This window comes from Oryx dammah, unplaced genomic scaffold (genome assembly GCF_014754425.2).
Source record: "Oryx dammah isolate SB20612 unplaced genomic scaffold, SCBI_Odam_1.1 HiC_scaffold_12, whole genome shotgun sequence".
NCBI classification, from domain to species: Eukaryota; Metazoa; Chordata; class Mammalia; order Artiodactyla; family Bovidae; genus Oryx; species Oryx dammah.
In genome coordinates, this window is record NW_024070196.1 from 71,383,881 (window position 1) to 71,395,728 (window position 11,848).

The 11,848-nt window shown below is 67.8% G+C and overlaps 2 protein-coding genes across 2 annotated transcripts in view; both read right to left on the bottom strand.

The window, feature by feature from the left end:
• Positions 1 to 281, bottom strand: part of ZNF74 (zinc finger protein 74) — a 24,248-nt gene extending 23,967 nt beyond the window's left edge. Inside the window, exon 1 of the mRNA XM_040251314.1 lies at positions 43 to 281. Within this exon, the coding sequence (XP_040107248.1) occupies positions 43 to 281 (239 nt within the window). The remainder of the gene's footprint in view (positions 1 to 42) is intronic.
• A 3,149-nt stretch (positions 282 to 3,430) lies between these two features.
• Positions 3,431 to 11,848, bottom strand: part of DGCR2 (DiGeorge syndrome critical region gene 2) — a 24,618-nt gene continuing 16,200 nt past the window's right edge. The window contains exons 5-10 of the mRNA XM_040251249.1: positions 10,813 to 10,889; positions 10,322 to 10,498; positions 9,761 to 9,964; positions 6,923 to 7,075; positions 6,197 to 6,433; positions 3,431 to 5,337 (exon numbers count right to left, since the gene is read on the bottom strand). Coding sequence (XP_040107183.1) covers positions 5,090 to 5,337; positions 6,197 to 6,433; positions 6,923 to 7,075; positions 9,761 to 9,964; positions 10,322 to 10,498; positions 10,813 to 10,889 — 1,096 coding nt within the window. The 3' untranslated portion in view covers positions 3,431 to 5,089. The remainder of the gene's footprint in view (positions 5,338 to 6,196; positions 6,434 to 6,922; positions 7,076 to 9,760; positions 9,965 to 10,321; positions 10,499 to 10,812; positions 10,890 to 11,848) is intronic.

Here is an 11,848-nt window from a genome sequence, read left to right on the forward strand (position 1 = left end):
GTGTGTTCAGTGTGCGGCGAGCCGCGCGGCGGGGCCACCTACCCGGCGGGCGTCCTGGAGGTGAGCGAGCGGCGGCTGCAGGAGGGCCTGGCGGCCGTACGCGCGGAGCTGGTCGCGGGGCTGGAGGCGCTGCGCGCGGAGCTGCGGGCCGAGCTGGGCGCCCTGCGCGCGCTGCTGCCGCCTCCGCCGGCCGCCCGCCGCGAGCCCCGCGTCCCCCGAGGCCCGGCCCTGCTGCGGGCACTGAGCACCGTGAACGCACTGGCCGCAGGCGCGAGGCCCATCGACGACGCCTCAGACGGCCCGGCCGACGGCGGCGCGAACCGGGCCCCGGCCAGGAAGAACCTCAAGAAGACCCCAGTGCCGCCCGGGGCCCCGCAGGGCGGCGGGGATTAAGTCTGGGGCGAGGCCCTAGGGCGGCGCCGCCAGTCGACGGGCTTTGCTACTCCGAAATGGACCGGGGCTCGTGGGGCGTGGCTCGGAGTGAGAAGGGTCCTCCGACGCCGCTCGCTAGCGCTCTGGCACCGAAAGGGGCTGGGGAGCGCGGTTGGTCCGGGCAGCGCCGGGGAAGGGCCGGGCTGGAGGTCTGTCAGCCTCTGGGAGACCGCGGAGCAAGAGCCCAGGGCCCCTCCCCCCCGCCTCGGGGAGGGGTTGTACGTGTGTTTCCTTGAAGAGTCTCAGGGATGAGACCTGCTGTCCGGTGCTGGGGTGGCGAGCCTGACCCACACTCCAAGTCCAACAGGTACGGGGACACATGGGCTGCAGGGACAGTCACCGGGACACCGGCTCACCCAGGACAGTGTCGCTCTGATGCACAGCGCATTCTACTGCGGGTCCTGGACTGCAGCCTGACCCTAGCCAGCTTCAGTCCCCCTGCTGTCCCCACCGGCTCCTGGACGCTAAGCCTCTGGTCAGTGCCTCCAGGACCATCAGCTTTGCCTTGGCAGCAAGGCCACTCACGGACCCTCGCCGCGGGCAGTCACCTGAGTGCAGTCTCTCCAGTGTCCACCCGCAGCAGCCTCCGCAGCACTTTACCCAGGGGCTGCCTGCCCAGCGAGGCCTCCAGCACAGAGCCAGGAACTGGCACTGTCTCATCTCCCAGCCTCAGTGAAGTGGCAGCCAGAGGCATCACCGAGCCGCACCGCGTCTGGGCTGGGCAACCCACTCCTTTATAGAATAAATCGTGTGCTTGCAGGCACTGACTGGCAGGCGGCCTTTCTCCTTTCGTCTCACCGAGGACTCACAAAGTGTGGGGCGGCAGGGTGGGCATGATCTCCCCGAGAGGGACCAGGGCAGTCTGGGCTTCTGGCTGAGGCTGGGGAGATGAGAGGCGCACCCAGGCTGTCCCTCCCCCCAGCCACAGGAGGCCAAGGTCACCGCGCATGTCCTGTACTGTGGGATGGGGGTCCTGCCTGCGTCCCAGGGCCCTGCCAGAGCCCTGCACCCACCGTCTGGGTCCTGACCCACCTCGGCTCCGTGACTGCCGGCTTGGGGTGACCCCGAGGTGCCCCGGGCATTCTGAGCTCTGGGTACAGCCTCACTTCTGGGCCTCGGGGGACAATGGCTGCCTGCTCCTGGGGGCGGGGCCCCTGACCTCTGCTGGGGCCTTGACCCCTGTGTGGCTCTTGTGCCGTTTATGGAGACTCTGGCTCCTGGGCGGCATCCTGTCCTGAATGTAGAAGCTCTTCCTCCGTTTGTGGGGCTTCCTGACCCTTGGGGGGGTCTCTCATCTCCCGTGTGGGGGTCCAGATCCTCGTGCAGGGGACTGTGCTCCTCTCGGTGGGGGGTCCTGACCCTGGGTGCTGACCCGTATGCCCATCACTCTCCAGGGTCCACGGGCCTGGAGGTGCGGAGTCAGCCTCGGAAGATGAGGAGCCCGAAGGTGGGGTCCAGCTGGACCCGGTGAAGGTCAGTATTGATGGGGACTGGGCTGGGCCCCACGGGCGAGGGCCGTCTCCTTCCAATGGGTGGGGCCTGGAGGAACAGGTTTGGGTCTCTAGGGAGGCTCAGGAGACGTGGGGGCACAGAGGAAGGTGGCCCCCCCACACACACCCACGCCCCACCGGACAGGTCATCACTGCCCTTCCCGCCAACCTGGCCTGGCCAGAGCGCGTGCAGCACTGTCTCAGGGCCGCCCTTCAGGCAGGTGCTCCCCGGGAAGGGGGCAGGGAGGGTATCCCACCCCAGGGGCCTCCACCACTGCTCCCACTTGGGCTGGCCACACCGCGGGCTCCAAGTCCACCCGCTACAAGCAGCTTGGTGTTCTCAGCACACCTTAGGGCCCGGGAGTCGTAGCGCCAGGCACCTGCGGACTGACGCGGGCCATCCTGGCCTGAGCACCGTCCCAGCGCCGTCTCAGGGTGGGAGCCACGTCTTGGGCCAGCGGATGCCAGCCAGACCCTGGCCTCCTCTTTCCTGACTCCACGTTCCTTCTCAAACGACGCTCCTCGCCAGGGGCAGGGCGTCACATGGAGAAGAGGGAGCATCCCGCGAGGTGAGGATCAGAGACGAACAGGTTCAGAGGCAGAGCGCACACCGCCAGCAGCACCGCGAGGCCCACGCGGTGCGGCGGTGAGCAGCAGAGGACGCAGGCGGAGGGCAAGGGCGGAGCGTTTATCGGGAGGGTGGGCCAGGGGCGTGGCTGAGGCCTCGCGGCTCCAGGCCGGGAGGGGACCGCAGGGGCGGCTCCTCCAGGCGGGGAGACAGCTGGGCGGGACCGGCTGCCCGCAACCGCCGCCGGCCGGTCTCCACCTGAACGACTCGCTTTCATGGCCGCCCCCTCCCCCACTAGTCCTGGGTGAGTGCTATTGTCACGCCCCTTACAGACCAGGAAATGGAGGCTGGGGACCAGGAGGGACACAAGGCCAGCAGCAAGGACGACGTTCGAAGGGGAGGGCACCTCGGGTCCCAGCGCCGTTGACTTTCGGGGGGCTGGCTGGAAAGGACGTCCCAAGACTACGGCCGCCGGACCGAAAGATCTGGGAGGCCGCTGCGCCCCTACCCCTTCGGGCTCGGGCCCCGGCTTCCGCGGCAGCTCCGGAGGCCTCGGCACCCAGCGGATCCCGGGCCGTGGTCCGAGCCTCAGTCGCTCCGGAGGCTCGGCCGGCGCCCCGCCCCCCGGCGCTGTCCGCGGTGCTAATGGGGCCGCCCTCCGCTCGCCGGCGTTCAGGCCGCCTCCCCAACCCCTAGGGCCCCCCCAGGGCCTCTCCCGACCCCGCGCGCTGCCGGGAGGCTGGGTTAGGACGGCAGGAGGGCTGCCTGAAGCCGTCTGCTGGGCGCCCGCTGGTCCCCACACCAGCCACTGGCGAGTCACTAAAGAAGAGTCAAAAAACAGAAGGGCCAGGGTCCCTGAGCTCCACAGCTGTCCCGGCTTCCGGAGGCGGCTGGGGCCTCCCCCCTCAGCTGGAGTCGCACCAAGGACGGCCCACACTTATTCCAGAACACAGGTTTATTTGGCATTTGGATGAAATGGTTCTCACAGCATCTTAAGAAAAGAATTAGTGGCAACCCAACCAAAAATAAACCCAAACTAGAAACCCTCAGTGAAACGAAACAGGGACGGGTCTCGAGACGGCGGAGTATGGACACTCACCCGGGACAGGCAGCCAGGAGCCCCCCTGGCGCACAGGACCCTGAAGCAGGGCTGGCCAGGACTTGTCTGACCGTGGGCCCCGCGGCTGCCCCAGGACACCCTCACCCGCCTGACTGGCCCGGCACCCTTCGGTCCCCACGTGTCCTGTGTGCACGGGTCTGAGGCCTGGACCAGGCCCCTTGGGGCGCCCACCTCAAAGCAGGAGTGCTCACGCCCCTCACCCGCACCAGCTGGGCCCGTGGTGACCGCTGTGCCCAGCGCCCAGCGGCGGCAGGATGCACCTGGTGCTCCCGCTTCAGCAGGTTGGGCCCTCTGCGGGGGGTGCAGGCCTGCAGGGCACACGGCCCCCCGCACGGCGCAGCCTCCAGCACTGGCTCCTTTGGGCCGAGCCCCGCTCTGTGGGCAGCATGAGCATCTCGCACCACCCGGGACCAAGAAAACGGTCCCCACAGGAGGCTGTGCTGGCATGGCCCGGCCCCGCCCTCGTCCTCACCCCCTCCCTGCTGCCGGCCCGCCGAGGCTGCGAGGGGCCCAGGTGAGTCCCCGCGGCTGGCCACTGCCTGCAAACACATGGACACAGAAAAGGAAAAACCCAGACGCTCAACGTAGAAAAGACATGGGCGTGCTGAAGATCGCACAGAGCCCGCTCGACCTCCAAACCTTGGAAATGCCAAAGGCCTGCGCCGGGAGACAAGGCCCCTGCCCAGAAGCAGGCCACAGGGGCCCTCAGTCAAGGCTCCTGGGGCAGGGCACCCAGCTGCTGGGCACGGCATGCAGCCACCGGGTTCTGGGGGTGGCGGTGCTGGGCAGACATCCGGCTTTCAGGTGGACAGCCCAGGATGTGAGCTTCAGCCCCTCCCCCCAGGGACACAACCCTTTATGGCACAAACAAGGTGGGGCAGGGCAGGTTCAGCAGGAGCGGGGACACCCAGGTTCAGCAGTGGCGAGGCCCAGGGCGGGACACCCGGGCAGGCTAGAGGCCTCAGCCTGGCTCCAGGGCTGCGGGGGCGCCATGCACGGCGCTGGGGGAGCCTCGGGGCAGGCACTGGGCTTCACTGAGCCCAGCGGGGAAGACAGCAGAGCTGGCAGCCCCACCTCAGGGCCTCGGCAGAAGAGCCCCCAGCCAGGCCCACCGTGTGACAACGGGAACTGCACCCACCCAGGCCGTCGACCGTCCTCAGATCAGGTGTACGCACGCTGGGGCCAGTCAAGCCCAGCAGAGCTGGGTGACCCTCCCCATGGCAGCCCGCGTGCCTCCTCTGTGAACTCTACCCACCGTCCGCAGTTGAAAAAGACACAGGAACCAGAAGCTGCATGTGTCTGAGCCCTCACGGAGCCCCGGGGGTGCGGGGGTGTGTGTGGTGGTGGGGGTGCTCCCTGGGGACCACATGTGTGCCCGGCCCGGGCCCAGGCTGCCTCGGGTCCTCACGCTGCCCACGGGCACCAGTGTCTTTCTTAGGGCGGACAAGTGCCTGGCTCGTCGGGGCGGCAGGCTGTCCTCTACACCACGGTGTTGAGAGAACCTCGGCTGTGCCGGCTGCACACTGGCAGCGCCTCCCGGGTGGGGGCGCCTCCACCCGGGCCGGGCTCAGGCGGCGCCAGGAGGGCGCTGCTGCTGTCGGCCGAATCTTCCAGGTCGGCCAGAGGGGCCCCGGGGGTGCGCTCCAGGCGCCGGGGCACCGTGCCCTCCCCGCTGCCGTCTCCAGCGGTGGGAGGGGCGGCTTCCGCCGGCTCAAAGGCGTCATCATCTGCGGGAGGAGACAGGGGTCAGCGGGGTGGAGCGGCTCCAAACGGCTCCTCCCTGCAGCTGCGCCGGGCGGTGGCTTCGTGGGCAAGTGGGGTCCGCTGTGAGCAAAGCCCGGTAGATGTTCGCGGCGGGGAGGCTTTGACAGCAGAACAAAGGGGGCCTTCAGGCTGGACCACGGGGCAGGTGAGGGCGACGGCCCAGGCGGGGGTCCCCAGAACAGCCTGCCTGAGGGGGGCGCGGCAGCCCCAACTCCCACACGCACGCTGGACGGGGCCCGCGCATGCACTCCCGCTGTCCCGCCCACAGAGGCGTCAGGGACCCGCTGCCCCAGGAGCACCCCTCGCTCTTCCTTGTCCCTGCCCCTGCCGGCAGGCGGCGACCACCTCTCCCCAGGGCAGAAGTCAGGCCCAAGTGTTTCCTGCCTATGGGGGCCGCACCCGAGGGAACGCTGCAGAGCGTGAGCCTTGCAAAGCCACCTGCTCCGTCGTGTCTGTGCGTGTGTGTGAGCACACAAACGGAGACTCGGTGGGGACTCCTGAGCGCGCCCGGGGCCAGGGCAGGGCCAGGCTGTGGACGGCCATCCGGTGTCCCTCCGCTCCACCCCGGCGGCTGGCTTTCACAGGGTCAGAGGGACCAGACTCACTCATAGGTTCCCTTCCCACTGGACAGGAAGGCCCGCCGCGGGGCGTGGCCTCAGCTCGCCACACGTGCACCCCGCCCAGGACGCCCTCCCCGCAGGGCCCGGCTGAGGGGTCCTGGGAGGGAGGCAGGGGCAGGGTGAGTCCGCCCACCCCTGCAGCGGGGCCACCTTATCGGCAAGAATGGGGCCCGCGCTGCGGCCCCCGCGCCCCGAGGCTCACCTGCGGGGTCGTAGAACACGCTGTCCGGGTTGATGGAGGCCTCGTAGGGTGGCGGCGGGTCATCGGGCTGGTCCATGTCCGGGTACTTGTACGCGGTGTAGGGCGGAGGAGGATCGTGAAAGTGGAAAGTCCCACCTTCCCCGTCGTCGGAAAGGTGCAGGGGCGTGAGGCCCGTGCCAAAGCCATCGGGGCCGTAATCAAAGCCGGGGATTCTGCGGCCGAGGTTGAAGTGGTGCACTGGGCGGGGAGAGGGGCGCGGGGCCGTCACTCGGGCTGGAGCCCCCCACCCCCAGGCGCGGGGCCGCGTGCCCCGGCGACCACCTGCCGACCCAGAGCCCTGACCCCGCGCCGACGGCCCCGGCCTGACGCCCACGCCGCAGCTCCGCCCCCAGGAGCCTCGCTGCCCGTGTGAGGTGGGCCCTTCACGCCCGAGGCCCCGCGTCCTGGATCCACAGCCCGGCCGCTCGCTCACCCGGCGCGGCGGGATCGCGGAAGCTTCGCGGCGGGAGGGCGGACGCGCAACCACGTGCGCTAGGGCCCAGCCCCCAAGTAGCCCCCAGCCAGGCGCACCCGGGTCTGCACAGCAGGCGGCCGGCAGCTGCCCACGCGGCCCAGAGGTCGGCGCCCCTCCCACCACACGGACGCCGAGGGCGGGGTCGGGCAGCCCCGATTCCCTCCTCCAACGGGGGCCACGGCCGGCGGGCGCCGGGCGGGTGGGACACTCACGGTTCGCCCCGATCAGGGACTCGATGCGCTCGCGGCGCCTCTGGCGCAGCCGGTGGACCATGAAGAGCAGCAGCGAGAGGACGAGGAAGGATGACACGCAGCTGACGACGAGGCGCATCCCGCTGGCCATGGAGTCCAGCAGGCTGCCGCCGTCTGCGGGCGGGAGGGCAGCGCTCAGGGGCCCCGCGCCCCGCCCCCCGCAACGCCCGTCTCACCGGGCTGAGCAGGACCCGTGCTGGCCGCAGCGCCCAGCAGGGGAGCGTCCGCGGGCGGGGAGCTGAGGTCAGCCGGGCTGCGTCAGCGTCCAAGCTTAGGCCTGGCCACAGAGCTCTGCCCGCCCCGCACCACAGTCCTCACACAGAGGCCGGGCTAACCCGGAGCCTGCAGCTGATCAGAGGGTCTGGGCATAACCCCCTGGACCTGAGAGTGCCCGATCTCAGCCCCGACCACCCCTCACCCAGCCAGTGGCTCTTCTGACTGCTGACTCCCTGGCGCCCACTCTCCTGCTGGCCCCCTCTGGGGGAGGGGAGCCGGGGCCTCCAATGCGCGCCGGGGGTCCGGCAGGAGGGAGAGGTGGCCAGCCAGAAAGGACGTCCTCCCCCAGGTCATGGTCTGACCCCAAGCCGGTCTGGCAGGGCCTGCTCTGCAGGGGAGGCCCCGGGCCCCCAGCAGCTCCCCGGGGCTGGAATTGGCCCTGCACCTAAACTGGAGGCCTCGAGGCAGAGGCTCCAGTGGGCGCTGACCCACCCCCACCAGCCGGGAGTCCTGAAGTCCCCCGCTGTGGGCAGCAGCTGCTGCTGCTCTGCCACAGGCCAGGCCAGCACCTTTGCACTCCGGGGCACCGTGGCAGCGTCTGGTGGCACGTCTGGTGGGGACGTGGCTCAGCACCCTGGCGGCACCGGCCCGGGGCCTGGCCACCCTGCCTGATGCACAGCAGGCCTGCTGGGCGTGGCGGGGGCAGAGGGCAGGGCCGGAGGGCAGGGCCGGCAGCCCCAGGCTCTCACCCATGCAAGGGTCACGGGCATCGTGTCACCGCATCGGAACCCTGCCCCTGGACCCAGCGTGGAGACCAGAGGGCTTCCAGGGCAGGGGTGGCCTGAGTGTGGAGGCTCCAGGCCCCCTCTCGACCCCTTGCCTCTGCTGCACGGGCAGGCACCCAACTGCAGCCTTGAGGATACATTCATGGCCAGGCTCACACGGGCTCCTCCGCAGCTGGGTGTCCTGCTGAGAGGCCGGGGAGCAGCGTGCAAAAGGGCACAGCCCCTCCAGATCCCGCCTGCCGGCCTGTGGTCAGCTCAGAGGTCCCAGCACGGGGTGCTCTCTCTGCAACGATGAATTCCTACTCGGCCCGAGGTAGACCCCAGGACACGGTCAAGGTCCCCGACGGCCGTCCCCAGCGCTCGGCGGCAGGAGGCACCAGCAGACGCAGAGAGCAGCGTCCTCGGGGACAGAGGCCTCCCTGGCCCTGCAGGGGCTTGGGCCCTGCCTGGCGGGGCTGCCCGCTGTTGTCTGGGCACAGGCAGCGGGCATTGGGCCCGGCCTCTGAGGCGGCTCTCGGACGGGCCCCTCCCCTCCCGGCCCAGAAGCTTGAGGGGGGCGGCAGCCTGTTCTTCCCCAGGGAGGCCTATTTGCATATTGTTCAGTTGAGAGTCTTTCCATACTCTGCACACAAGAGCTTTGGGGTCTCATCTGTGTTTCTCTATTGGTGCTTTATCTCTTCATCTCCTCAAGGGTCTTCCACGAGCAGAAGTTTCTGATTTGATGAAGTGTGATCTATCAATGTTTCTTTTGGGAAAGAACCTTAAAAAAAGTGGAGTGTGTATAACTGATTCACTCTGCTCTACGCCTGAGACTAGAGCATTGTACGTCAACTAAACCTTGGTAAGATTTTTAAAAATTAAAAATAATGTGTGCTTTCTTCTGCAAGTCTTATGAAGGTTTAGACGGGTGTGTGAGCATCTTGGCGTTGATTCCACGCCCAGCAGGGAGTGCAGTAGAAGGCTCACTTGATGCGTTTCTGGCTTAGGGAGTTCCAATTGTTCCAGCACTGTTCTGTTCCAGGTCCAGCCCTCCTTCACTGAATTGCTTTGTGCCTCTGTTGCGTATCAGCTGAATGCGTGCGTGGGGACTGTTTCTAGACTCTTCTCTTCCACTGGTCTGCATGTCAGTCGCTGAAATCGCTGTTTAGATACTATGACTACGCAGTAAGTTTTAAATCAGGTGCCATGAACCCTCCAACTTTCTTCTTTTCTAAAGCTGGTTTGGTTATTCTATTTCCTCTGCCTTTCCACATGAATTTTAGAATCAGCTTGTCAACATCTACAAAAAACTCTGCTGGAATTCTGGTTGAGACTGCACAGAAAGTGAAAGTGAAGTCGCTCAGTCGTGTCCAGACTCTTAGTGACCCCGTGGGCTGCAGCCCTCTATGGGATTTTCCAGGCAAGAGGACTGGAGTGGGGTGCCATCGCTTCTCCAGACTGCACAGAATCCACAGGTAATTCGTGGGAGAATCCCCTCCTCCTGAGTCTTCTGATCCATGAACATGGTATACTCATGCCTTTCTTTCATCAGCATCTTACGACCGTAGCACACAGATGCTGTGCCTACTCCATGAGACTCGCACCCCAGTGGTCACCACATACCACCCCGCCTGGCGCCCACCCAGGGGGCACCACCGAGCGGGGAGGTCCCCTCAGGACTGCGGACAGCGCCTCATCTTTTGCCTAAGTTCCCCTCAGCACCACGTGCAGACACAGAAGCGCCCAGTGGGGGCTGGGGTGGCAGCTGGCCTGGGGGCAGGGGAGCTGGCCCTGGCCCCGGCCCGGGCGCAGGCCTCACCTGGGTCCAGGCACACAAACTTGCAGCACTCCGTGGGGTCCTTGCGGTACTGCTGACAGCCCTGCGGCCGCTCGCACAACGCGGCCACACACATCTCGGGCTCCCCTCCATGGCAGGTGCAGCTCAGGCACGGGTCGTCCCCTTTGGGGGTGAAGTAGAAGCCTTCGTCCACCACGTTGTCCTTGATGTCCACACACGTCTGACCTGCGACAGGCACAGCGGACCCGCGCGTCAGCCGCCTGGGAGAGCCCTGGACCACAGGCCGGGGCCGCGGGGGCCGCGGGGGCCGCGGGGAGCAGAGAGGCGAGGGGCTCCAGACACACGAGGCGCGGCGGGGCCTCTGGCCGCCACCGTCTCCTCAACCACACAGCCGGGCAGAGCCTCCGTCTACCCTGGGAAGGAGTGAGGGGTCACGGGGGACACTACCGCCCAGGTCCCAGGCATCTCCAGGGGAGAGGTCCCCGCAGAGTCAGGAGTGCCGAGGGGTCCCTGCGGCCCCGGGGGTCCGGGGTACTGAGAGGGCCCCCTTGGGGTCAGGCCCGGGGTGGGGGGCCCGCTCACTCCTCTTGCACAGGAAGGATGACTTGTCTTGGCAGCTCTCGGCACGCCAGCTGTGCAGGTCGTGGTGGCGCAGCGTGGGGAAGTGAAAGCACTGCAGCTGCGCGCAGAACACGCCGTCACCCTCCGCCGTGGCTGCCGCCAAGATGGGGTCCGGGGGCAGCAGCACCTCCGAGGAGCCTGCAGGGTGGACGGACGGCCGGCCGGCATCACGGGGACTGCCGCCTCCGTTCCTCTGCGCGCAGCGCTACACGTGCCCGGGGGCCCCAGGGGGGCAGGGGCACACTTCGGGGGTCGGCAGCGCCCGCGGGATGGGGGAGGATGCCCCTTCCTCCCCGGGGGACGCCCCGGGGCACGTGGCCAGCACTCTGCGGGTGAGGGGCTGGCCCAGCAGCTGGGAGGGGTGGGGCCCCGTGGGCTCCGCTGTCAGCTGTGGCGCCCACACCCCGGGCACCTGCCAGGAGAGCTCGGGCAGCAAGCCCAGCGCGCCTCACCTTTGGACGCCACCTCCCAGTGTCCTTCTAAGGAGCGGTTGCGGCCGGTGACGACGTACTGGTAGCCGACCCACAGCCTGCAGGAAGGCAGAGCGCAGGAGGCGCTGTGAATACTTACGCTGACCTTGACAATGGTCTTTCCAAGGTTCGATCCCTGATTTTAATGAAAGGTATTAAAATTCTGTACAAATTCACTGGTCACTTTCGTCTTGGGCGACTCCTGCTAAGACTGCTCTTATCAATGGATCTTATCAGACAGATCCACACCTAAGCAAAACCACCCTAGGGCCTGTGGGTGTGGGCCCTGTGGACCCCCAGCCCCGTGGCAGAGTGCCCCAGGCCCTGCCCGGCCCCAGGGATGCCCGCAGCCCCACGTCTGTGTGCCCACCCGAGAGCACGGCCCGCCCTCCCCCTTCTGCAAGCACTCAGCACCACCGCAAGCTAGGGGCTTCTAAGGTCACCAGGCAGACCCCTGGAGCCCCCCTGCCAGTCACTGTGCCAGCCCCTGCTCTCGTGAGCTCTGGCCACCCTGCAGTCCACACCCCATAGGAGGGTGCCCCAGGGCCCAGCCCGGCGGCATGGGTGGGTCCTCAGCTCCCCGCTGCCACAGAACAAAGCCCTGAGCGCTGGGTGGGCCCAGAGCCAGGCTCAGAGCCAGCACGCGCCCTCGTCAGCCCTGGCTCCCCGTAGTGTTTCGGGAAGGGATGAGAAGGTCCATGGCAGGCACCAGGCACAGGCCTGGCCCAACCCAGGCTCTCAGAAGGACCCGGTCCACCAGCACGGCCTGCGAGCCAGGCCCACGGAGCCCCCCACACACAAAGAGGCCCATCCTGACTCGGGCCCAGACCCCCGGCAGCTGCATCAGAATCCCGGAGCGTGAGAGCGGGAAGGGCTAGCCCAAGGCACCACAGCAGGCACTGCCCCTGCCCTCCGAGAGCTGCCGCCCGCTGGGCCCCCACCTGATCCCCTCCATACGCTCCCACGCCCTGGCGCCCGGGCCCCCACACGATGCCCTCCATACGCTCCCACGCCCTGG